General features: G+C 43.4%; 1 protein-coding gene across 4 annotated transcripts in view; it reads right to left on the bottom strand.

Moving 5' to 3' along the window:
* The window catches only part of LOC129726525 (homeobox protein cut-like), a 310,880-nt gene that overhangs the window by 14,933 nt on the left and 267,987 nt on the right, over positions 1 to 27,960 (bottom strand). For 3 of the 4 annotated variants that reach the window (XM_055683340.1, XM_055683341.1, XM_055683343.1), the window contains 3 exons: positions 18,245 to 18,426; positions 17,665 to 17,786; positions 14,680 to 15,849 (listed from right to left, as the gene is read on the bottom strand). In XM_055683340.1, coding sequence (XP_055539315.1) covers positions 14,680 to 15,849; positions 17,665 to 17,786; positions 18,245 to 18,426 — 1,474 coding nt within the window. The remainder of the gene's footprint in view (positions 1 to 14,679; positions 15,850 to 17,664; positions 17,787 to 18,244; positions 18,427 to 27,960) is intronic. The other variant, XM_055683342.1, reaches the window with a different exon arrangement.

Below are 27,960 nucleotides of genomic sequence, written 5' to 3' on the forward strand. Positions count from 1 at the left end.
TAACTGCAATATGCAACACGCAACAGCATAACAAACTGTTGCGTAACTGAGAGTGCGCTGCATCTTTTGCTATCTGCTTCCATAGAACAGGAAAAGAAAAAATCTCTCAACTAATATAGTTGATAGAGACCACTAATAGTCCCACATGCTAGCGTGCGATATTGTTGTTAGTGTCGTCATGTTTTTAAATTAAATTCACTCAAGTATAAAAAATAACATATTTTTGAAACATTTCCCATCTATAGAGTCAAATGGGCCCTTAAAATTGAGACCAAGAGATAATTTTAATGTTTGCCTCGAAAAGAACGACAAACAAATAAAAAAGGCCTATTTTTTGATGAAAAACCTTAATAATTTTGAGTAGAACTGACATATTCACGATGTCAGCAATGCAAATAAAAAATAAAAAAAAATACAAAGATAAAAAAGTGAGATACCCTGATTTTCGATAATTTTTTAACAAGCGTTTCGCCACATGTAACAACTTTTTAGAGGAAAGTTTTTCTCCAAAATATTGCTATTGAGCTCCAGATCCAAATTTCCTCCTAAATTCGGTTTCTGCACCACTGTGCACTGTGTTGTCAGAGTACCTTGTTCCCACTGCCGGGGTAACTTTTTATTATTTGAATAACAAACTGTTCTTTTGAGGACAAACTAATGAGTGAATGAAGATTTAATATTTTTTCAAGGGGTTTTGTGCTAGAATTTAAAGTGAAATGTTGTTTTAATCTGAAAGCACTGTGACTTTTAAATCTTGTTTGCAGTGCATAGTGATTCTTTCATTCCTGTTCAGTAAGGTATTTTCAGGTGGAAATTGAATTTCAGTACCACATGAGCAATTCTCGTTGAAACCGTCCCACTGGTGACGCAAAATCTTTCAAAAAGGATATTTTTGTGTCTGAACAATTGAAAGTAATGAATAAATGAGGAAACTACTTCAGTTAGTTCAAATTGATGGGCTCCAAGGATTCGAACGATTTTCAAAAAAGTTGTATTTCAAGCAATTTTTGATCTTTCTATTGATCTATTTTTCTCGAATTTGTCATTAAATCCTCTACAAACAGCACGAAGTTTTAAAGAGAAATGATAGAGCTCTCATTTCAAGTAGAATAAACTTGGCCACCATCTTTGAGTTTGAATAAAAAAAAACGAGTTTTTGACGTAGGACTACGTCTAACCGCACTATATCGAGATACATTCTGAGGAAACTAAAAACCAAGATGTAACGTCGGAATGAAAGATTTCAAACGGTTATACTGATGTAACAACATGATGAATCAAAATAATCAATATGTCGTTGGATTGATAAAATGATGGACAATTTTGTGGTTCTTCATATATCATTGTTACTTAATTGTTAAACCGTGAAAATTGATGAAAAATTTCAAGGTCGTATTTTCACGAACAATGTACCAATCACATGCAAGCACGCCTGGCACAGACTTCATGAGTGGACACCACCTGCCTGCTATGACAACCTCTATATCAGTGACAACAAAAAATTTGACAGAATCTCCCCGTCCCAACAGGTTAACTAATATTTGCTTCTATGAACCTAGACTATTTTGATGTCTTGAAAGTGAAGCTTTTTCGGAAAGTTCGTAACCACCTCCTCCATCAGACAATCAAACGATCTGCTGTGAGAATGTTATTAAAACTGATGTCTTGAAGGAAAACATGCTGCACAGGCAACAGTACTGCACCAAGCCATGTATGAGAAGACGGTCGCTCGGCGTCAGTGCAGTAGCACTCGATTACCATTTGTGTGCAGTCAAGCCAAGTGAAAGCAATGTAGCTGCGTGTTCGCACACTACGCTGTGCGGCCGGGGATAAAATAATCCTGTACGCAACAGTATATCACTATGTTGGATGTTGCATCCAATATATGATTACAACTGAACGGATTTTGACCACCAATGCTTTGATCGAACGACGACGGTTGCGAAAGCATGTGATACAATAATTGGCATATCATTGTACATTTTACATTGAACAGTAAATTAGTAAAAAGTTCAGTTGAAATCCACTTTTTCTAGTTCAGTTTCGCAGCTTTCAACCAATCACGAGCTCGCTTTATATAGCTGCAACAGATGTTTTCTCATCGTTTTAAAGTGCTTATTGTATTACTACCCCTGAAAAGATTTCGAACACCGATATTCTTAATCGACAGGTAGAATATTGCGAAAGATTGTAATATAATAATTAAAATATATTTTCAACAAAAGTTGTGTTAAAAATCGTGGACATTCTACTAATCAGGAGCTTGATTCCTCGTTGCTCATTTCGTTTTGGTTGTCGTGGCGAGTAGATGGCATTTGAACCGTAGTGATTTTCATATCCATGTTTAATGATAAAAACTTCTTTCAAATTCCTAAAATTTGAAGTTGCATTGGGTTGCTGTCTTTCTGAATTCTACACTCTGGTTTTTCTCAGATATATTCAAATGGCCAATAGGCTATTTAAAAGACAATATAAAACCATTATGCTTCGCTAAGGTTTTGAAACAGAAAGTTCAGATAGCTCGTTTAAGCTGTACTGATGGTTGTATTTTTCCAGTAAAATGAATTTAATTCAATATGACAATCCTAGTTGCATTACGCGATTGTGGCAGAGAGAAAAACCAAATTATATGCATCTTGACGTTAGGTTTTAAACATTCGTATTTTTCAATCACAAAAATATTACATCAGCATCTGCAGAAACTATTTAGATACTAAACATATAAACACAACCTGTCATTACCGGACTTGTAATTGAACAACATTATGCAAACATCAATTGGAGAGGTTAATGTTGTTGATCAAACCGAGCTAGGTTTATTTTTGAAGGAAACAGACAGATGACTTTCAAATATGGCATTTTTTGCTTGTTTTTTTTTATTGGAATCTTAATACTGATAAATTTTTTTCTGGTTCTGCCTAATGAATAAATATTTCAATTGGCCTAAAATTAAAAAAATGAATATTAACATGTTCATATATTTCAATTTCTATTTCAAAATTTTTGTAAATCTAGATTTTACACTAAAAACTGAAACTCTTTATCGTTACTTTTCCAACGAACTTGTAAATACAGGATTTTTTATGTGACATCTTTGCTAAGCAGTTGTAGGAAACTAACAATGATGCTGCGTTGGAATCGGTGAGTGAGCTATCGTTCACAAGCGCATTTTAAGATGAAAGGAATTTTACTTTCTACTAAATCGTTCTCAATTAAGGCCCATATAAAAAATTGCCTTTTCGCATGTTGAAGAAAATTGACTGCATTAGGATGAAAGGTATTCATCAATGTTAAAAACAGTATTTTTTTCTCCTTAAATAGATGTTTGCAAAAAAATAATCAGATTTTTTTCAGTTGCCAAATCGGACCATGTTAAAAATAAACGCTTTTCTTTTATATAACTTTCTGATGGCATATGACCTTAACAATATATGGCCACCAATGAACTAGTTTTAGGAATGTAAGTCGTTAGAGGTGTCGCTTGATGGATTTAGGCTCAATAATCTGGAAGTATCTGGAACGCAACGGTGACAGCCTTTAACGCCCTAGACACTTTATATGATCCTCCCGAGTAATTAGAGGTATAGCACGGTACTAAGTACTGCTTTGCTTATGTCTATTATATTACTGGAACTTGTTTTGGTCATATCTCCAGAACCGTCTTACTGATTCCGGTATTTTATTTGGGCAACATAATGGACAAATGCCTTTCTTTTGGTGGTTGTTGAGCATGAATTGGTTAAAAGCAAAACAAGAAAACTATAAATTACGATTAAACATAACCGCTCGTTTTTGGCTTATGTGTGCCAAAGTTGAACCGTGCCAAAACTGAACCGTGTCGAAAGTGAAACGTGGCCCAATCGAACAAAGTCTAAATTCTCTAAATGAAATATAAAACTCGTATCGTAGTCCTACGTCAAACATGCGGTCGTGTCTAGGATACCACCCTCGTCCTATTTAAGAGGTTTGCAAGAACCGATTTTGAATTCGACACCACTATTGGAGATCAAGATGCATCTATAAAATTAGGCGAGCAACGAGTTCCCTGGTCATTCAGATCGAAATTGTGTAGTTACACCTCATTCAAAATGATGAAGCGCCTTAACAAAAATGGTTGTTGATTCGACTTTACTGCCATCATGAAAAAAAAGTTTGTTGTCCTCCAACCGCATAGTTAATCCTCCGGGTTCCGAAAATACCCATATTGAGCAGTATTTGGCCATTTTGGCTATTTTTCTGCAACTGTAGGTCAACATCTTGAATCTCCTAATGGACGTAAATTGAATTCAGACGTCATTTTGAAGCTTTCAGTGTCGCCACATTATTTCCAGAGATAGGTTGGATATCGAATGGATTTGCAGGATTGGACTTTGATTGGATTGGGATTAGATTCGGGTTGGACTGAATTTGGATTGATTTTTCGATTGGATTAGGATTAGATTTGGATTGAATTTAAACCGGAATTCTATTCAACTTGAATTGAAATTGAATTAGATTTGGACTGAAAATGACATGATTTAAGATTTTGATTGGATTTGGACTGGATTTGAAATTTCGTTCTATTCTGAATTCTATGTGGACCGCGATCCCGTAATTTTCCAATCGACAGTAGGTAGAAGATGCGAAAACCGCCCAAACAGGAACATACCCATGATGCGTTACGGCTCATCCCGCGTAAATCGATGCGGGGAGAGAGGAGAGGCTAAGGCTGACACGGGAAAGCGAATTAAATTTCTCCTCATTTATATTTATCATATTTATCCACTTCCTTTGATATTGCGTTCCGGGGATTTGCTCAAAGGCGCGATTGAGAGCATGGGGGACAGGTCGGCGGCGAATGTTATTATTAATCTTGTACCGAAAGACGGCTGTTTATTACCCGTCGAACGCATTTTTTTCCTTCCACTCACCACCACCCGCGCACCGCTCAGGATCATCGCACCACCGTGGTGCAGCACCTTTCATCTGCGCGGGAGGAAAATTTTCTCCCGTATGCTGCTGGGTATGGTAATGTTCGCCTTTCATCGGGCAATAACATTCGGGGAAAGCGCCGTCTTTAGACGGAGGAAATCCAATAAAACCACGGCACACACACAGGCCAGGTACGGCCCCGCTCTGCACGTTATTTATGTTGTACTTTGGTTTTGCGGATAACTGTCCTCAGCCGGAGTAGAGTAGGAGGAGAAGGGAATTTAGAAATGTCACCCCAGCGGAATTGACGAAATCGACGCCGGATGAGAAAATATGAAATATTTTCAATATTTTCCATCGATGTGCGGGGGGAGTAGGACAACACGATGAGCCGGGCGGAAATTTATTTGATTTTTCATGTCCTGCCAACGTTTATTGAAATGTAAACAACGACCCTGCAGCGCGCCCGTCTATTCTGCTCTAATCAATGATAAATGTCATGTAATCAATTACCATTAAGGAGCTTCTTCCTTTAGAGAGTACCGCGCGAATTCGGGCGTTTGATCTTCGGCCGGCGAAGCGTGAGGGATTTGATTTATGGAGTGTGCCAGCGGCGCTAGTGTACATCATATTTTACCACGATTTTGACTGCTCCGCGTTAGGTGGTGCGGTGGGGTGCGATGCGCGATGACGGAGGAAGGGCTGGCACTCGTCAGTCAGTCGTTCGTTGACATCTCGCTAGCTGATCGCGATTTCGATTTTAATTAGTGCAAATACTGGCGTAGCATCGTGCGTGAACGACCTTCAAGGACTGCTGCTTCGCGGCAGATCTAATCGAAATGTTATTAACCTATCGCGCGCTTGCGGCGTCGAAGCCGACGGCGAGCGCCTGCGAAAATCGGAAAATTAATATCGAACTTCTCCCTGTGCAGTGAACGGCGGGAGCAGACAGCAAACAGACAAAATCGAATTCATAAATATGTCGGGAGTAATTAATAAGACGAGTGTGCTAAGAAACGCGAACAGTGCAGAACAGGCATCTTCGAACAGTGAACGAGTCGCTGTCATATTTGCCCGCCGATGATGGATTCACCGCGGCATGCCGCGGCTGGAGCGGGAAACACGGTGACAATGTATTTATAATGTTGCGGTTACAATACCTCAAAACCTAGCATAATTATTTTCGTTGAACCCGCCGCGTCACATTTAAGTCTATTATAAATATTGTATCAATGTTATAAATAAACTATCTGCTCTCGTTTGCGCAAAAACTGTGGACTTGCGATCCTGCCGCATCCTGAGGGATGCGGGCAGGAGACAAATGTCACACCAGACGTGCGATAAAAGTATTTACAATGGAATGTTTTCTTCTGCTCGCTCGCTAGAGAGCTTGCACGCTTGAACAGACTCACACACACGCACTGACAGGCTGGCAAAAGGGCGCGGGGTTAGCATTTCTGAGGTTTACCGCGCTACCGACGTTGCCGTCGTCGACGGTTCGCTCCGTCCCAGAGCAGTGCACCGGTTGCTGCAAGATCAAAGATTAAAAATCTGTCCTTTCACATTATTGCCGTTAATTAAAATGAGTTACATTTTCTTTTCTCAGTGCAGCAGCAGCCGGGAGAAATGGTTGCTTACAGGTTAGAGATGCAAGCCAGCCGCGCGGGCATGGGAGGCGGGTTTGACTTTTCCCTAAAATTTCGCTGGGGGAAAAACATCGCTTGACACAACACCGCGTGCACTCTGTGTGGTGAATTTGTTGCCAATTAATTGGCTTTTTGTTTGTTCTGTTGGCATGGCCAACTTTGCAGCCAACTCAGTGACAAAGTTAGCTGCGGAAAGTCAATAGAATAGCTTCGAAAGGAATATCATTGCACTGTTTAGCGGTCGCTGATTATTGGCTTGACCGGTCAATTAGTGCAGGAAAACGATCCGATTCCGTTACAGGCGGCCATTTCGTTGCCGCAAACCATGTGTACAACGTTTCGCTGACAGGCTATTTATTTGAATGTGAAAACGACCGAACGATATACAACCGGCAACTGTTTGTCTGCTGAGTTCGACAGTGAAACGGTTGAGCGGGAGGAATGAATAAATAAACACCAGCGAAACAATAATCGCGTGCTGGCGTGTGACGAGTTGACCACCCACACCCCCGCAATCTCCGCCCTTAGGTTCTTTCTCTCGCTGTCCGAAAATCCTTCAAGATGGCGTCCGGAGCCATGTCCGGTTTGACAGGTGGCGTGTGGTAATTTGATGGAATGATTAATACCGCAGGTACACGGCGACTGCTTTGTTTGTCAAGTCAAACGATTATTGATAGGGACCGGTCGCGGACTCCGCGCTCCACCAAAAAAAGCAAATAACAATAATCGCAGTGCGATTTAATTCTCTGCCATAGTACTGCAGTGCTATAAAGCATAATTACAACGGCGAAAGAAACGATAGCCGATTGGTCATAAATCATGCCGTGGAGCGGTGGGGGGAGACAAAGGCAAAAATCGCGTTGTTTTCCTCCCAGAGGGGCTGGCCTGTAAATAAATTGGGAATAATGATCGTAATAAACAAATTAATAACCATTCCCAGTTGGCCTCGGGCTTCGATATGTATGTGACAATCTTTTCCCCGGGCTTAGTAGGCGTATAGTCGGGAGTGTGTGTGTGTGTGTGAGTTGCACTGGAAGAAACGTTTATTAATATGCAAATTGTTGCTAAAAAACTATATCACACACCGTCCTTCCTCCCGTTCCGGACTAGTTTTGCTCCCGAACCAGTGAATTAAGTATTATTGCACATTTATGGAAATTATTTATTACAATCGCTTGCTCGCTCCTGGTCGGGTTGGCCCTCCTGCACCTTCTTGTGGGAGGTCAGCTTTGCACGGCCGAGTTCGGTTCGATGTTTTAGCAGGGGGGAATTAATTTATTGAACTAAAAGCAAGTACCTATTAACTTTCTCTCGGGATGGAGCAAATCGAATCCCACCAGCAAAGCTGGAACCACTGCGCTCCTAGTGTTCAAACGTGGAATCTTTTGACAGCAAACAGTAATTACAATCAAGGGGTACTTAAATGGCACCGTGACAACGACGCCATAATTCTTTTTGCCATTTTTTTCTGAAAGGTTCTAAAACAACATTTTTCCTACATTAAACCAATTCCGAGATAAAATTAATTTTTCAATCTCGTGATCTAATTGGCCATGTTCTAAGTCCGTGCCGGGGAAACAGGTGCGGGACCCGATTACCTGAAACAATTACTAAATTAAGCCGATGCCAAGATCAAATCGTGCCTGACCTATGCAGCTGTCAGTCGTCCGAGATCGGCCAAGGGGCAGTTCTCTAGCCTAGCGCAAACAAAACCGGCACAGCACACATTTGCGATGATCTTTATACTAATTAATACATTCTTCGTACGGCCAACTATGTGGCTACAATTCGTACAAATGTTGCGATCCTGCAGCCAACCGTCACAACGATGGATCGGTTCTAAATTTAGGACCCCGTATTCGCGCTGTATTGGGCGGCGGCGGTGGCGGCTGCGACGGCCGTTCGTTTGTTCGTTTGTCATTTGCTTTCTCCGCACCACGGTTCTCGCTGCCGCCGCGAAAGCGGTAGCATCGTAAATAATGTCGAACAAACAGAACTCAGCCGTTTCTGCTCCTACAGTTGACTAGATCCATATATCTAAATCACTCTCCTGAGGATTGATCCACTTGCCGTTTGCTTTTTTATACGACGTTCTTCCTCCTCCTCTTGGCAGGCAAAACTGCGCCAGAACACGTCCATCGGTCACCGATAATTTAACCACACAATCTAATATGTTGGATCGCACTGTCGTGTAACTGCTTATATTGCAACATAATAATAATAATAATCAGCGGCGGTCGAACACACGCGCGCTACAATTGCAAATGTCACTTTGACATTTGCCGGTACTGGTTGGCAACGCTTCACGGAAACCGATCCGAACAGCCGAACAGCCAAACCGAGCGGCCAATGACGAGCGCAGTCGGCCGGGAACTAATTGGGTCAGTTTCGCCCTTTCTTAGACGGGTGCCGAACCTTTGTGCTGTTTCGTTTCCTAACCTAGAAAGCCACTAGTGGGAGTAGTCGGAAACGGGTTCGACAGAATTTAAAATAATTTTGTGTAAATTGGGCATGCAGCCGTGGAAAATTTCAAAGTCATTCCGGAGGCGGAAATCGATGGGATTCGTGCCATAATCGATTACCTACTTTTGTTTGGCAGCCTACTTTGTTGTTGTTCGACTGAATTGCCCAACCTTGCAGTAAAAATAACCTGTCAGTCGCAAAGTGGTGAATTTGTTTTTCTTTCTTCCTATATATTGAGTTTTCAAAAAACCTACAAATCTTTCCAGCGTATTTTCAGATTTCGAAATTAACCAGACCATTGACGCACCGCGCAGAGGTCAGCCTCGCGTTTCCACGCACCGGCCGAACTCGGACTTTAAACGTTTTATATCAATTTGATTTAGGCTAATGACCGCAGCGGCGTCGTGACAATCCACTAAAATCATCATCACAACCGTCGTCGTCGTCGGCAGTGGCCATAACTTCTTAGAGCTGTTTGTTTGCTGTTCTTTTACAGTTTCTTTTAAGATTCTGAATGGTTTTGGAACCGTGCGTGAGTGGTGAGAGCTCTGGACGGGGCGAGGACACCGCCTACAACAACGGCCACTTTCATTTTCATTATTTACTACTATCAACCGTTGTTGTGCGGAGGATAATACTGGTGTGATTTATGCTCAACACCGCGGCATTTGGGAGGTGTACAAGTATGCAGAATTTGTTCTTCACCCTCGCATCCGAGGAGGCTGGGCGACGGGACGGACAGCCATTTTGAAGCGGGCAGGGTGCGGCATGGGCACCTGCTCTCGGGCAGGCCGTAATCGCTACATGCATTGATGAAGGATGATGATGGTTTCGCAACTTGCCCGAACCGGAGGGCGGCTGCGAGTAAAGCAGCAAAGAAAGAGGTTATGAGTAATTGGCCATAATTCGAGAGCCCTCGGGGGGAAAAGAACTCTGTTAGTTTTTTTTCCTGCTGTTGTTGCTCCGTTTCGTTCATCCCGAACCGGTTCCGAACGTCGTCCATTGAAGGGAAAACAAATGCAAAATCATTAATCATGGAAGCGTGGAGGCAAAAGCCGAACATACGTGTGGGGAATGACTTTAATAAAAATCAAATAAATCCAATTTTCGAACATGGCTGCTTGCGGCAGGTTAGGCAGTGAGGGGGTAGTCAAATTTTCACTGAACTTGAAAATTGTTTGATCCTTCCGTTCTCCAGTACGGTCGGGAAAAAAGTATTAATTTTTAATTCTCATCACCCCCTCGCGCCAAAATCAAAGCAATCGATGAGAGCTGTCAGTTTTACTCACCACTCCGAGGGGCACGACGCCAATGAAAAATTAACTCTGGCTAGATCAAACGGTTCGACCTCGGTTTCGCCCAGGGAGTGTTGTCTTCATTTCGAAAAGGCTAAACGCTAAAAGTGACCATCGGCACTGGGAGTGAGACACATCATCGTCATTATGAAAATGACACTGAAGATCCGAACTCCGTGTGACTATGTTGTAACCTTGACTCCGGCAATGGGTGCGAGCGACTGACCGGACATGCACACACAAACACACACACGATAACACTGGACTGGAAAAGGAGCAACTTTTTAAACTACCGTCTATTGCTGCCACCTCCTCGTTGACACGCAGTCTGACGGGGGGTGAGACACTGACCTTACGCCCAACAGAAGGCAGGCAAGTGTCAGTGCTTTCGGTCGGACGTCTTTATCTCGTACTCTCCGAGGATCCCCGGTGGGATTTAGGGAACGACGATAGTTTGCTACTTTCGGTGTCAGTCCGGCGTATGGGAAGATAATACCAAGAGGTCGAAAGGGTTAAACCCACTGTCGTAAATCGTTTTCATCGTTCAAGGTTGAGGTGTGGGAAGAGGGGTGTTGGAATCTGTTTGTAATTACCGGCACTCGCTAGTGTGGCGGTGGAGTGGAAGAGGCTTTGACCGCTTGGCCGGAAAAATTATCGAACGCAATTAATTTTGAATTATCGGAAGATAAATTCCCAACTTTTTAAGGGCCTTCTGGTCGAGCGGAGCTAAACTATTACCGCAATTAACGACCGGAGAATGTTTGGTAAGTTGGTTTGGAGCAAAAAAGGGACCCCGAATTGTTCAATTGATCGTCCAATTAAGCGGGCTTCGGTTTCGAGCGTGAGTAGTAACAAAATGGCGTTCCACCTCAATGGTGACTGCACGCGGACGCTGCGAGATGAATGACGACGGAATCATGAACTTATTATGTGATCGAGTCGTGTTTATCCACCTCTCTCCCTGTACGCCTTAGCAGCTCTATTCGCTTCATTTATGGATAGATCGTTGCGCAAAATTGAAAGCTCTCTGCGAATGGGGAGGTTGCTTGCAACGGTTGTGCAAATGGAATGACATTTCAGCTCTGGTAGCACTGACAGCTCGATGAGCTGGAGCAATACGCTGCTCTTGGGAATTAGCTGCTCTCCTCGTCCGGGGGAACACACGGGGATTGGTTTCATTCGCTATTGTTGTGCTATCATATGATTTAATACGCTTGATGCTGTGATGGCGGCGCACCAGGGCTGCCAGCGTTATTGACCGATACTCTTACTTTTGATCAAGTAAACTTACGGTACAAATTTCAACGTTCAAGAAAGTTAGAGTCGTCATTAACATGTGGGAACATTAATTTTCTGCTGATGAAAGCTGGCGACTCCCCAAACCACCCGGTTTGGGGGGAGGAGACACAAAAGCCGCGGTGAAAAGAATAAAAATGTTTACTAACGATTTAACGGAGTCGCGTCTTATACAGACAAGCGAAACTGTCAGGTGTGCCGGGCGCGCCGGGGACGACGAGAAGACGAGGGGCACGACATGTCTTAAACGACCCATTTGGTATTCCGATGCAGTACGCGGGGCGCAGGGTAATGGGAAATGATTCGTACTTTTTTCGGAAAAATCAACCCTTTTCGTGTTTCTTATTGAACGGTTCCGCACCGCACCAGGGATGAGATCCGGAAAGTAATTAGATTCGTTGTATTCCTACCGACGAATGAGAAAAATCGTCAAAATTTGTTTAAGCCTCGCCGGGGGGCGGGGAAGGTTCAGGGTTAGAGAGAGTGTGTGTTGAATGTGCACACATCAATTAATTGATGGTTGCCACCGCCTGCTGGGATCGTGGGTGGGGAGAAGGGGTTGTTAAGCGGAGCAAAGTTTTTAATCTTGCAACGATCCAATGGCGGCGTGAAATCAGCTTTTCGGAAGTTCTGGTACCGCAGCGCCGTACAAAAGGGCCAGAAGCCGAAGGAGCCGGCATCGAGCTCATTTTCATATGTAAACAGCACGGATAGAGAGAAGCAAATCCAAAGAAAATGTTTGAGTTTTTATTCGAAACTCTTTCGTTTGGGGTTCGAGTTTTCGGCGAAGCTCCGGAGGCAGGGGTGCGAGTTTAATGAGCGGATTAGGGGTAATCGATTTTTTCAACAAGCAACAAAGAGTAGAGGAGGAGGGGGAGGGGATAGGCAGGCCGCAGGTGGGTGTTTCGGAAAAAAGTTCCTCAAGAATTTGGTGCCGAGCGTTCCGGAGCGTCCTGATTGCGCTATAAATTGCCTTTATCTATAATTTATTCAAGACAATAATTATCGCTTCTCGACTGAAAGACAGTGACGAGCGGCAGCACATGTGTAAAATTATTGCAAGAAAGAGAGGTGGGGAAAGGGGGTGGTAGATTTTGTGGCTTCTTCCTTTGTTTCCGTGAATAATAGATGAGCTTGATTGTTGTCTATGTTCTACACGGGTGCTGCCCTGCCTTGAGTGGTGAATATTTAATCGATAGAGGTGTGAAATTAGAGACGATTCCTTCGGTTGTTTGACAGCTATTTGTTGTTCTACTAATCAATCAGAGTAATTGGGGGCTACCTATAATTCCAAATTTGCTCAAATTACTTTTTTCTCATTTTCTACTAGCAAAACAACTCCAAAGTAGAGAAAAGCCACCGGCAAGTTCAACGACACCCGTTTCGGTGGTTTCATTTCATGAGGCAAAGCGTGAGCACGTTTGGATTCCGCTTCACGGCCTCCTAGGTGGAAAACAGAAGTGACACTTACGAACCCGGTGATGAGCAGCCAGCCAGCGAGACGGAGGAGGCGGTGCAACACTTGTTTTCAAACAGTTATCGTAGTTTCTCGGTCTGCCAATCTCGCACGCATTGACGACGATGGGTCCACCGACGTGGAACTGGATTTTCACGATTAATAAAAAGACTTTTCCGTCCGTCGTCAGCGAGAGAGAGAGAGAACGAGCGGTGCGTGTGTGATTTCCGCCCCGGGCAGGTTTTTCAATTTTCGATTGACGCACGAGGGAATCAGTTGCGTGCGCGTGGGAAGAGCCCCCAAGACCCGTGGAAAATGCTCATAAAAAACAAACAAACAATGAAATTTTAATTATGAATCAATAGCTTCGCCTGCTTTGATTCGCATTCGTCAGTATCACGTCACCGGTGCTGGCTCCGCTACTAGACGACGCACAAAAACAGCTCAGCTCTGGCGGGATCAAAGTCGACGTTGAAGCGGTGCATTTCCGACTTCTGCTGGGCTGGTTTCCGTTGCAATCGAAGCCAACCCATACAAGACACTTCAGTCATTAGAGCCGGTCTGTGTTTGGCTCAACTCTCGTAGAGGAACAGCAAAAAAATGCAAAAGAAAAAGAAAAATCTGCGAATTTGGTGAATTTTTGATATTAATCTTTACCGGCGAGGTTTTTTTCCGTCGTTTTCCTGCAACCCGAACGCTGTTGCAGTTGAAGGTTCTTCGACGGAAGATAAATACCCGGGGAGCAAACCCCTTTCCGGCAAAAAGTGCAACGCTTGCTGCTCTCTTGCGTTTATTTCGTGAAATCGTTGTTTGAATAGCGCGCCGTCAAAATGCTGCAGTGCTGCCAGAGGAGCCTAGCTACTTTGTACCCATCAGCCGGTGGATCGTCTTCCCGATAGATCCCCGGGAGAAACTTTTTTAATAAAATATTATTTATGCTTCCAGCGCACATTTTCATCTCGCCGGGAGATGCAATCCTCCCTCTCCTACACCCACTTAGACTGGAGAAGGTAAAAGGTGAAAAACACTGTATCATTGAGCTTCGAATATTAAAATCGTCTTCCCGAATAGTGCACACACCCTTCGCGTTTCTTCTCGGCCGTTCCTTCGGGGGCAGGTGCTAAGGGTATTCGTTCAAACGGGCAAAAAATGGTGAATTTTTAATTGTCTGGTTTGAGGGGCAAGACACTTGAGCGATGATCGGACGCCGCGCTGCAATTGCAGACGCTGGAAAAGGGCGAAACAGGGAAAGTGGGGAGAAAAAAACGTAAAGGAAAACAGAACAATTCACGTTCACGTTCCCTCGGGGGCAATTCCTAATGAAGATAATAATAAAAATTATATAATAACAATACTGAAGGTTGGTTGCATTGCGTCCGCGGCAAATTTTGAAACGAGCCTGAAAAACGGGAATGGGAAGTTTATCTTTTGTTGCGCCGTAGTTTGTGCTCTCAACATGGCCGCCAGAGCTTGGACTTCCACCGTCGGTGAAAAAAACCGAAATAAATAACATACACGAGTGGGGGGAAAACGGTCCTAACATCTTAAATCTAGTCTACGACCGACGTCGTAGCAAGAATGATCACTTCGATTGGAATAACCGATGACTTACCTTTTTTCGGGATCAGCGACTTGAGCAGCATGACGGCATTTTCGTCGCACGCCCAGGCGTGCATCTTCCGGTAGCTGTCACGTCCCTTCTCGGTCAGCTTGTCCCAGGGTTTCGGCTTGGAGAGCAGCTCGGAAACGGTACCCTGCGAGAGACCGAGCACGTACTTGGCGAACAACCGTTGGCCGATGTTGTGCACCGAGAGGAGCTCCCGGACCCGTCGCGATATGTGCAGCGTGTCCAGATTCTGGTTGGCATATTTGTCCATGTTGTAGCGCAGCATTTCCTGCAGTCTAGCCTCCATCGGGTCGCCCTTGGGAATTAGCGAGTCGCCGAGACGACCAACCATCGATCCGGGTGGAAGCTGGAGATCATCGGCGAACCGAAACGGTCCTCGGTCGGGGAAGTGGAAGGGTAATCCTTGTATCAGTCCACTGCCGGAGTGGGACAGCGATCCTAGGGTGTTGTTGTTGTCCTCCAGAGGACTTTTGGACATTCGCATCGGCGTCAGACCTCCCCCGTTCAGGTGCTCGTCGTGGCGGGAAGTGTCCTGCAGGATCGGTGTGCTAGCACTCGAGGAGTTATCATGGTGAGAGCTAGCTTTGTCCTGGTCGTGATGTGCTAGATCTGTGGGAGGATGATGGTTCATTAGTAGCTGTGGGTGATGGTTTCGAGCGGCGGCGGCGGCGGCCGCGGCTGCTGCTGCTGCCGCAGCCAATCCTGGTGGGGGCGGGGGCAAATCCAGACCACGTCGCCAGGTGCTAACAATTTCTTCACCCAGAAACGAGCTAAACTGTTCAACGTTGTGCAACGGAGGTGGAAGGATGGAGTTGAGTTGGGCTAGACTATTGCTTCCGGTTGGGGTCGCACCGGTAGATCCAACACCACCAGAGCACGGAGACGGCACAACACTCGGGCTGGAAGCCGGTCGGCTCGGTGCTCCTGCCATTGTGCTGGTGTTAGTGTCATTACTACTCGTGCTGGTTTGGCTGTGGTTGCTAAGAGCGGTGCTATTATGAATGTTGCTGTTGTTGTTGTTGCTATTTTTGCTGCTGTTGTTAGGCAGGTCGTTACTGGCGTTACAAGCGTTAGCATGAGGAGTGACTAGTGCGGCGCTACAGCTGCTCGTCGCTGGCGACGAAGCGGGCTTCGGCTGACCGCCTGGTGGAGATCCTGCAATGAGGTAAGTGGGAGCAAGAATGGGCAACTCGTTAGCAGGGAGGTTCGCAGTGCTGTCCTCTGGGCGCGAGTCGTCAAAGGTAAAACACAAATTAACAACAACAAACTTGCTTGCTAGCGGGACAACAGCAGGTGGGATGATGGCGCAGCGGGGTTGAGTGTTGGTCAGAAAGGGAATACAAAGTAGGCGAACTTATGTAAAACATGTTTATTTTCCCATGAAATCGAACTGAATAGAGCAGAATAACAATAACAGAAGCCATAAATTTCAATAATTCCATCATCGGCTTGGGTTGCTGCGATGCAGCAGCAGAGGAGGGGTGGGAAAAGCATTAGTCGCTGAAGATGGTTTCGGTATTGCTAGTGCAGCACCCACGCAAGGCACGCTTGGTTTCCTCGTGGTGTAATTTGAATTCAATAAACTCTTCGGAGGGAAACGTGATCGCCGTTTTCGCTTGTGTGCCCCGCGCTAGAGCACCGTTAAGTCCGCGGTTCCCATCGCAAAAGTGCGATCCATCAAAAGTAGGAAAAAAAGTGACGCGCCGGCGATAAGATTTTAATTTTGATTTTAATTAAAAATTACCGCCAAATCGAAGCGGGTCGGGTCAGGGAAAATCAGATACGGGATAAATCCGTTTGTTTGGGTTTTTTTTCTGTTCCACTAGCGGGGGCCACAGCAGAGCGACGTTCAAACGGCAATCATCAGCTCCCCGTAAAATTTGATTTTATTGTTATTGGAGTTTGGTACAGATATTCTTTTTTTTTTGTTAGTTAGCTTGTTGGACTGAAAAGTCACGTTGCGTGGAGGGCGCGCGAGTGTGATTGAGAGCGCGTGGGAGATTTTCTGTGTTTAATTTAAAAGTTTTTTTTATTAATGTGAGAATGGAAACAACGGAATACACGCTGACTGTGGCGTTGGTTTTGATAGACAGTCACTGTGAGCAGGGAAGGGAGACCTATCGAGGGAAGGACGGGGGGTTTGCCGATGGTTGAACGCTACGCTACTGTAACGTGCAGTAGGCGGAAAATCTGAAAACTAGTAAAAATGATACTCCAGTTTTCGATGTTTCGAGCTGAATGAGTGATGAAAGAGCCACAACTGCTTCTTTGAAACACAATGGGCTGTACGGTGGTGTGTGTGAGTGTTGTGGAAAAGCAGGGAGCGAGCAGGAGGAGGTAACTGAAAAATTGAGGTCAATCGTGCGATTGTCAAACTTTGACAAGTAGGCGCAAGTTTGTACCAAGGAGGGAAGTGTGGTGAGAACAGTTTAAAGGTACTGGTTTCTGAGTAAGGTGCAAGGAAAATGCAACTGACGTACACCGGCGGTGTCTAGTGGCGCTGCTGCACCAGCTGTTCGGGATCGATCTGGCCCGTGCCAGACCTGCGTGCCGCTCGTCGAGTGTGGAAAGATACACGTCATTAACATGTAAACATCATTACTTCTAACGACGCGAGGTTCCTCGACGCGCTTTGGAGAAAATTTATTAGCCTTTCGCGCCCAGTGCTGCCAGCTGTACGGGGGGAGACCTCCGGCGCAGTTTGTTTACGCCTGGCGCGAGGCCAATAAAAAGCAGTCACTTAAAATGGCTTGTTTGGAATTTCTCGAATGGTAGAAGTAATTTGTTATTCATACCAACAAGTAGATCAATAACGTGCCGATAGTTGTAAAACTTGGCGGCAGCGGCCCTGCCGCCGATGTGCGTCGTTGCATTTTTTTTCTTCTACGTTTATTGCAGCCGGTTGTTTGCGTTATCAGTGTAACGTCGCGACTAACGAAGGGTTGAGTGTTATTGCTGGCGCTTGCTTACCTTCGGAATTGGACGATTTGATCGCTTCGGTTTGGGCGGCCAGGGCTTTGGTGCGTTCTAGCAGCAGTTCCTGGAACTGCTTCGTGTCGTGCGGTGAGCTCAAGTCCACGGATCGAAGGATGCTGTGGGGAAATGTGACAGAAGAAGGGGAACAAAATGTTAGGATGCGAACTTTGCATGATGTACGGCTCGAGGGGTTAGACGCGGAGAATGTTTGACCTACTGGCGTTTTGGAATCCACTGACATATAAACAACGGCGGCGCTTACATTCGCGAGCAGGGGAGTGAACAGCCGCCAAAATGGATGGAATTTGATGGATGGATGAATTGAAGGGAGCGAATTTTTCTGCGTTTCATCCTAAAAGGGGTTCAGTTTTTTTTCTCGGTGGATACTTTAGAGGGTGAATTGCTGTTTGCTTTCACGAAAAAAAAAACAACGCAAATTGAAGGTGGCTCAATTTTATGATCACACGAATCACAGCAGCCCCCTACGATGTTGCGATGTTGTAATGAGATGCAAAAACGTGTCGGCTATAAAAGGCGATACGGGGGATAGGATTCCGAAGGGAACAGAACTTACTTGTTTTCCTTCTTCAAATCGTCGAAATCCTGCTGCTTCTCGATACGAGATTCTAACCGCACAATGTGCTGCCGTTTCTCTTCCAGACGGTCCTCTAACCGCTGGATCTGCAGGTTGTGTGATTCCTGAATATTGGCGATGGCCGTCCGCAGCCGGGCCACTTCTTCGAACAGGGCTGATATCTGTGCGTGAAAGAAAGAGAGAGAGAGAGGGAAAGTGATATAAGCTTGATTAATTATCGTTGACATACTGTCATATTGCTAAAGCTGGCGCTATCGGCGGTGGCGAATGAAACGGGTATCTTATGTGGCTGCCAGCCAATTGACAGCACACATATCCCCAGCATTTGGAAATTAATTAATTTCCCGTCATGTCGTCTTACTGCGAATCTGTTAAATAGTTATAGGTCTGTTTATTCGTGACCTTGCCGCGTATGGGAAGTTGCACGGGCAGCCAATGCTGTCAAATCGGAATTCGAATCACAGACAACATCCGTTTGCGAAAGTCGTAAAGCAATCGCAGCTATCGAATGCCAGGAATGCTAAATAAATCTTTCCCCACTGCTTGCGACTCTCCCTGCCGCCGTCGAAGGAAATCGTTCAATGCCTACTACTTTAGAACGTGTGTACTGCTCGACTTTAGATTCGACATCCGCATGGCTTGGGAAGGCAGTTTAGCATCAGTAACAAATCCACCTCCGATTCGATTCTGATCTGTTTCATTAATTTTCCCAGGCCCGTACACCGCGTGGCACAATCCTTGCTGCCTTCGGTGAAGAAGGGTTTGCCGACAGAGGGCGGCGATAAATCAAAATTCTAAATACGATACCGCAAATCCTTTTGCTTGAGTTCCACTCGACAGACTGACTGTCAGCCAATTCGAAACGTCCCTGTCGGGGGACGCTGCGAGAGGCGACGGCAGTAAGCGTAAATTTCGTTTAAATCTTTGCTCATTTTCAGACAAGAATTTTCAACTATCGCCTGTCTAGGTTGGAAGGGGGTACGTACCCTCTTCTCCCACCCCGCACAGTCGTGAGATATATGATGAGAAATTAATATCCCCAATTCGGGCTTCGTTTCGTCAGAAGGAGTAAGTTCCGGGCCGCACACAGAAGCAGAGCTCTCTTCACAGTTGAATTCCTCCGAATTGGAGAAAACAAAGCGTCTTCGATTTCGACTCAGACCAAGTCCCGTCTCGCGGAGGCGGCAGGAGGAAGTGGCAGAAGAATTTCACCACAGTAAGAGGCTCAATCAAAAGAAAGTTCCTGTAAAGTATTTCATTTTCGTAGCAATCGGTGCTGGCTGAGACGCGGTAGAGTTCCGCCGTCTTTCCAACAATTTACCATCAACAATTGATCACCGGTAGCACTGGTTGCTGGGGAGGAGGGAAGGAAACTAATTTCGACAATTTTAAGCCCGAAATCAGACGAAACATAGAAAACTCATCAAATTTATTAATAACTGTCTTGCTGTGCTTCACAACTTTTGGGTGAAACACGGCGCGCACACTTTGATATTTAGATTTTTCACCACTCAGCAGGCGATGGAACGAGGGGTATGAAAATCGATCCAAGCTAACCACCAAAAACCTTTTTTGACAAATGACAATAATGCTAAAAGCGTGGAATTGTTCCTTTCGCCGCAACGGCGAATAACAAGCGAAATAATAGTAATCATGCGAAAGGCTGCGTTGGAAAGCGCAGCAAAAAAAAAAAAAACTTGTATGTGTGTGTATTTGTATTTGAAGTGTAGATAACGTGGCGGAAAGTGGAAATGGAAAAACTGACCGCGCGCGCGGTGGAAAGCTAATGACGACCGCAATAATGGCCCCTGCTGTTGCTCTCCCGTATGCCTCGGACTCGCGTGTGAAGGCATAAAGAAAAGGACATAATTTTTCAATTTCGGCGATCGTTTTGATCCCCCTTTCGGTTATCTTTTTGCCGGTTTGTGTGTAGGGAAATTTTTCGCAAAACAAACGTCCAATGATGAAAGGCATAGATAGCCAAAAACCGGGTTGGGGAAGGGAATGATACTTACAATAATGGCCAGAATGGGAGCGAGGAACAATTCTACATATTCATAAATAGGGTATAGATTATATTGTCGGTCCGCCGCCGCCGGTTTCGTTTCATATTTTTTCGGGCTTGAAGGACACTTCGGATTGTCTCGCTGCTGTTAGAATATTTGCGTGAATGATTCGGTCAGCGCCGTTTCGGTAGGAAGGGGCCCTAAGCCGCAAAAGTACTCCGCGTGTACTGGTATGGGTAGACAACGGCGTCGTCATCATCGAATGGCCAGGCTTCGGTTTTATTGTACAAAGCGTAACGTTAACAGAAAAAAAATACGCCAAAACAAGGGGAATTACAGCGCGGCAAAAGGATTCCAGCTTTTGTTGTGGTTGTCTGCGAGACTTTCGGCTAACCACCGGACCTTGCCATGTATGTCATCGTAAAAGTCTTACATCGATAATGGAACTGAAATGATTTCCATATTGTCGTAAAAAAATGGCCTTTCGTGTGCTGCACTCTGGTTGTGACGCAGAAATGCCATCGCGAAAATTATTTAGTGACTAAATTATGAATGTTGGCTTTAATAAGCAAAGATATATTCAATCGCCTTAGCAGTAGTTTGGCATTAGAACCTAACTCACTGCCTTGAGGAACTCGTTACTTCAATAGGGTGAAATACTGTGGAATATATAATGAAAGTGTGCCCTCTCAAAATGCATATTATTTTACTACCACTGAACCGATTTTCAACGCCAATATTTTGATCAAAAGGTGAAGGTTGCCTGAAACTAGACACATTTTTTCAACAGTAAACTAATCAACCATCGGCTCGCTTTTACAGTTGAGAACAGGATGGTATAGTGTAATATGGCACGAAAAGTTTTTTTTTTCAAACTTTTGGTATGATAATTAGTAAATCTTTTCAATTGCAAACCAGTGAAAAAGTGAATCACAGGCTTACTGTCTGTTCGTGGAGTTTATTTTACATTCATATTGTAAGTGGATCCGCCTTTTTTTTCAGGTTACGTCATTTCCTCAGTTTCGCAAAACACAAAGAGATTTTATTCCGCATAAATATCGGATATATGAAGCATGAGTCTCATTTCGTGTTAACAATCAGTGAAACTGATGGAGCTCTCAGCTACGCAACAAAATGACATGTTGTATCACGTTGTGGCTCAAAAAGAAGACAATCAAATTCTTCTCGTGTTAGATGGGAGCAGATAGTAGAAGGTATCGTAAAATGCTAGTTTCAGCAGTACTGAAAAATATTATAAGGCCTAAATTTTTGACAACTCGATAATGTCACAAAATAGTAACAAAATCCATTGAAAAACATGAAGCTACAATAATTGACCTTCCGTTTTTTTGCACAGAGGTTGCATCGCGTAATCGGCAGCTGAATTATGGAAATTTTGACTCAAGCAGCAATGATGTATTGAATAGAATTTGCCTAAGGACCCTTTGTGGTCTTTCACTATTCTTTCCTAACTTACTGCCTCGTGGAACTCTAGAGCTGAAAGCGTATTCAATCAATTACACGTAAAATCCCCATTTAGGTTAATATAATTCTACACAAAATTTCATCGTCTCATGTTGAAAGCGTTTTTCTCATTGAAAGTTGTTCATAAGGTATAAGGGTTTTTTGTTAATAGGTAGCTTAGTGTAGCGTTCTGCCGTTCCGTGGTGTTAGTGAGCATGAATTTCGTCGTATTTTGATCATAACTTATCTCGCGAGCCCGACCTTCAAGAAAGTTTCGATATTCACCAAAGTTGTTCAGAAGATCACAGACTTCTGTATGGTGGACAATGACAATGGTGTGCACGAAATTTTTGATCTTAATTTGTGATTCCGACCTCTAAGAAAGTTGAGATCTTCACGAAAGTTGTTCAGAAAGTCAGAGGCGTTTGGTTAATGAACAGATTACTTCAGCATTCTGCTGCTATGTGACGTTAGTGAGCATGAAATTCGACGTATTTTGACCCTAAAATATCTCATGATTCTAACCTCCAAAATACTTGCGATCTTTGGCAATGTTGTTCAGTAGCTTTTGAATATTGGACAGTTTTGTGCAGAATTTTACCGATACATGGCGCTAGTGTGCAAACAACTTTTCGTATGTTGATCGTAACTTATCCTGCGATTCCTAATTTTCAGAAAGTTGGGGTCTTCGGTCATTGCCAGCGTAAAATTTTCTTCAAGAAAGCATATCGTATGTCTACCACAGTTGATTTCATGTTGAGAAATTCAACTTTTCCAAAGTGTTGTAAAAACCTGATTGTTTCTCTACAGACGAAAACCTATGATCAAAAGCCCTATTCAGTCGACTCTGCGAATAAAATGCCTCAATTTCTTCTGAGTAATTTTAATCACTGAGTTGCTGAATACTGCAAATTTCTAAGCATGAGGATTCTCAAGCTAAATTTGGTTTCTAACACACCAAACTTGGAGCACACTGAATTACGGTATAAAAGAAGAAGAGCTTACTAAAAACTGACTACAAAAGACCAAAACCATGATCGCAGTGGTTCAAATCTTAAAAAAAATACTGAAAACTTGGACTAATCTATTATTCAACCGAAAGTCTGTGATCTTCTGAACAACATTCCAGAGAACCACAGCTTTCTAAGTGATAGGATTCACAAGATAAATTGTGCTCAAAATACACAAAACTAATTACAGCCTAGCGCCGCATGAATACCACAATAAGATGTGCATCAAGTAAAAGTCCTTAACCTCCTTAACAACTATGCTAAAGACAGCAACTCTCTGAGTGGTCAGATTAAGTTTAAAATGGTCAAAACTAAATTATACTGTCCTCCTAGCACAAGCTCCTAATCTCCAGAACAACTTTACTGAAGACCACAACTCTCTAGGTTGTCGGAATCACGAGATAGAGTGACATAAAACTGCCCATTTTAATTGACGCTAAGCTTTTCGGGGTGCTGCAATAAGGCTCAGAAATGATCACGGTAGAACAATCATTCACAGCGGGAATCGTTTTCTTTTTCTATCCATAAACGAATTGTGACATTTTTTAAGCAAATGAGAATTGAGTACGTTGTGTGCGGAGGTTTTGGAAATCGTTCAAATCATTGATCTACAAGATATATTATTTTTCAACTGAAATAGAATTAGGTAGACAAAAATAAAACAAAATCGCCAAACGAATGAAATGTGTGCATCTCTGCGATGCGCGAATGTCAATTGATCATCTCTTCTTTGTGCGAGAGCCGACGGTCGTTCTACATTCATGAGCGAAAGCCTATTGCAACGCACACTAACGTAGCAAATAGAATGAAATTGTTGACCGTTAGCAAGCCTGATTACGAGCCGAAAACAAAAAAAAATTAAATCAGAATCAGTTGAAGGTTGAATGACTAAAAGACCCAGTAGATGAAAGACCGAAGTGGTAGAAAATTAAAACAATGTGTGACTAAATTTGTCAAATACAAAAGGAAAGTGGAAGCTCTATTAAATAAATCGAAGAATTAAAATGTCAAACACATGGTAGCTCCAATAGATTGGGGATTAAATGGAACACCCGAAAAAATGTTCAATGCTAAGAGATGGCGCTGTAGTGGTAGTGGTTGTGAAATCTAACTTTCTAGTTCTTACTTTCACTATATGAAATCTATTTTTATCAAAAAACTTGATTTTCCTATACAACTCCGTTGACTTAAGGAAAATCAAGTTTTTTGATAAAAATAAATTGCATAAAGTAAAAGTACTAGAAAGTTAAAATTATATAAAAACAGGGTATCTAATAGCAGTTTTTCCGGTCATTAAGCAAAATGCTCGTGGAAATTTCGATTTTAATACCACCACCACTACATCTCTCAACATTGAACTTGTTTTTGTGTCCCATTGACCGGAGGCTGAATGAAGTAGAGTCCGAACGCGTTTAAGACTGAATGGATTCAAAATAATCATTGGAAAACCAAGAGTGTTTATTTTTGACAGAAGAAATAGGATGACTACTACTTTGGTCTAATGCCGAACGAATAGTAGATGCAAGTAGTAGTAGTGGATTTGGCGATCTTGTGCAACTGCTCTTCAATCTTCTCGGAAACCAGCAGCTTGGGCATCTTTCTCGACGGCGCACTAAAGAGTTCAAGATCTCTTTCTGGTTCTGTGCTTGAAATAGTTTGGGTGGCTTTTACGTCAAGCATTCTGGTTACATGTCCAGCCCCTAGTGATCTACCATGTTATATCACCTTAACTATGTCAGCATATTTATACACTTGGTACAACTCGCCAAGTATTAAACACAGCATCTTTACCCTCAAAAATACCGAGCACTTGTCGATCGGCTTACTTTCCCGTATATCATTCAAGACCGTAAAGGACAACCGGGAGGATCAGCGTTCTATAAAGCAGCAATTTTGTGCGAGTCTGCAGGTTACCGAACTTCCGCTGACTACGTAGTCCGGCGAAAGTCCTATTTGTAGCTGCAACTCGTCATTTGACTACGTGGTTTTTTATTATATGTCACGAGGCTACCAAGATATATGAATTCCTCAACAACTTCGAAGATTTCTCCATTTAGCTCCATCTCAGCACGGACACACTAGCCCTCCCATATTCTCTGCCAGCTACCATGTACGTCGTTTTGGTAGAGTTGATGATGAACGTCAACGTCAAGATGCTTTCACAACTCTGCTCTACGTACTGCACCTTCCAAGGCAATAATGAATAGAAAGTTTCATGCTCTTCCTTCAGTCCATCCAACATCACGTGAACGATGTTGATCGCCCTAGCGTCATTTAAATCAGCCTAATCAGTTTCATTGGAAAAACTTTTTCTAGCATTGTTTACCACAGCTCATTTCGCATGACTAAAGCCTGGATATTCACAACCAGTTGGAGAAACCAGAAAGACCAGCCATCTCAAGAGTACAGCCTTTTATGTACTGTCCTCTCAAAATACTTTTTCTGTTGCTGTTTGCTCGTGATACCTACCCGCGTTAGCAGTCAGGCAATCACATTGAGAACGTATTGGCAGAGCATCAGAAAAGAAAAATGTACTTCGTGCATCGATTCGGCATTATTTGGAAGATTTCCTCGAAATAGCGATTGTAGGAGAAAGAAGTGACTGTTTTTTATACAGACATTCGTGAAACCCAAATCCGTCGAAGACATTTTTCTCCGTTTTTTCATTTGCCTATGACAAATGTCGTGGGATGGCTGTTATGAAGTGCTTAAGAAAGAATAAGCGTGAGGAGCAAAATATAAACTACTCGGCACCTTACCGACAGCCTTCGTGCACAGAAAAGCGAACTCGGTAATATAATGAAGAATATGTGTATCGCATAACGAATGATAGGAGGTTGAACCGATGGACAATCGAAATGATGTAAAGTCGATTTGATAGAATGAAAGCCGAGCTCATGGAAGAATAAATTCATAATAGGCCGTAGGGACGGATGACCGAACTGATATAAGATCGAATCGACGGATGATCGAATTTTTGGAAGCTAAAAAATTTTTGTTGGAAAGGCGAAATGATTGAAGGTCGAATCAATGGGAATTCGCATTGACAGAAATTAATAAACAAATTGATGAAGCATCGAATTAATGGATAACCGAACTGGCAAAAGGTCGAATGGATTTAAACCTAAATGTAAACTGAGAATTTAATTACTAGAAGAGGGTTCGCCACAGAAGGCAGAATCACAAAAGGCAGAAGCACGAAAGAAAGTCATGAAAGGCAGCACTCTATGACCGTACACACAAGGCAGATTATTTCAAAAGGCAGAATTTCGGAGGGCACGAAAGGCAGAATCATTGGTAGCAAAACCTGACTCACGATAGCCAAGTGCATGATAGCAAATTGGTGCGAATCCTGGTTACGGTATCAAAGCTGCTACTCTACATTTATTATTTAATATTATTTGGTAACCAGACATAATAACTGGTCGCAAGCAATGACCAGTTTTGATGGGAGGTGCAAATCAAGCCTAATGATTGGATCCGAAACGCGCAAACTAGTTTGGATCAGGTCCTCAAGACTCTCACGGCATCGCGGAGAGTAATTTTTCGATGTTTGGTATAACTAACACTAGTCTAGTTGGTTATAATTAACATAAAACAATTCATGCGGTGAAGACGCATAATCGAGGGCAAGGAAGCGAGGCGGCACAAAGCTGCCGTGGTTTCCGCGGTCCGAGCCGGCCGCCGATCCGCCGTCGGAAGCGGCGGCCTCTCGCATACAAACGACTGATCTACTGGTTTGCTAGGATTATTCAAACAGGTTTTCTTTCCTTCAATTAAGCCCGGACTAGCGGTAGCGAGTAAGGACAGCATACACTTGGACAATAGAGTCGGGCAAAGGCCGCGAGTGTGTGTTGTTAAAAAAAATAGACCAGTTTCTGATTCTGCCTTTCGTGATTCTGCCTTTGGATTTTCTACCTTTCGTAGGAGACCCACTAGAAGACCATAATTGTTGCGAACTGATGGCAGGTTGAAGCTGGAGGAAGGCCAAATCAGTAGAAGGCTAAACTGATGAAAGGCCAAATTGATGGAAGACTGCATTGAGAGAAAATCGCATTGACGAACACTCGAATCGATATAAGGCCGAGTTAACGGAAGACCCAATTCATAACGGAAAACTTAATTGCTGTAAAGCCGAATTGATCGGACTCACGAAAACCCACTTTTGGGGGGAGACCAAAACGATGTAACGCACTGATAAACGATGCACTGATGTAAAGTTGAAAATTGATAGAATGACGAATTCAAGAAACATCGGTTTGATGGAAGTCCGTATTGATTGAAATTCGAATTGATGAAGGCCTGATTTGATAAAATACCAAATGTTGAAAAGTCCAATATCTCGAAACTCGAATGGGCGGAAGTCTGAAATGATGAAATGCCCACAAGATGGAAAATTAAATTTCAAGTAGGAATTCATGGTAGAATGCATGGTTGAGACATATTCAAAGTGATGGAAAACTAAACTGATGGAAAATTAAATTGACGGAAAGCCAAAATGATGAAATGCCGAATTGATGGTGAAAGGTCGGATCGATGGAAAGCCTACATGAACGTCCAGGCTGGTGTAACTGGTCGTACTGATCAAAGACTGCAATGGTCGACGGCCGAATTGATGGATGGCTGCACTGATGGAAGTTCGAAATAGAAGAAGGTCGGATTACTAAAAAGTCTAATCTAGGAAAGGCCGAAAAGGTGAATTTGAACTGTGAAAGTTCCGAATGAAAATTAATAACTGGAAGGCCGATTTGATAAGAAGTTAAATCTATGCAGGACCGAAATTATGGAAGACAGAATTGACAAAAACTTCAACTCATTGAAGGTTGAATAAGAGGAAATCCGAAATTATGGGAGGCCGAATCAAAGGAATCTCCGAAAACTCCAACTTATGGAAGGCCGAATTGATGAAATTCCGAATCGATAAAAGACCGAATAGATAGGAGACCGAAAAAAAGAGCCCAAATCGAATTCATAATCTGAATGGATAGAATCCTGAGAAATCAAATGGTAGTACTAGATACAATATACCGAGAAAAGAGGTTTAAGCAACTTTAGCAACAAAACTCTGAAGAACCATGTTGGACTTCGTCAACCGTTATCTTCCCTTTAAGTGTAATTCCTCGAACTCTCCTTGCCTTAAGCACACCCTCGTGCTCGGGGTTAAAGATCGTCTACCCTCGCCACAGGCTTCCAGCTCAACTGAAAAGCACATCGC

This window comes from Wyeomyia smithii, chromosome 3, assembly GCF_029784165.1.
Source record: "Wyeomyia smithii strain HCP4-BCI-WySm-NY-G18 chromosome 3, ASM2978416v1, whole genome shotgun sequence".
In the NCBI taxonomy this organism is placed as follows: domain Eukaryota; kingdom Metazoa; phylum Arthropoda; class Insecta; order Diptera; family Culicidae; genus Wyeomyia; species Wyeomyia smithii.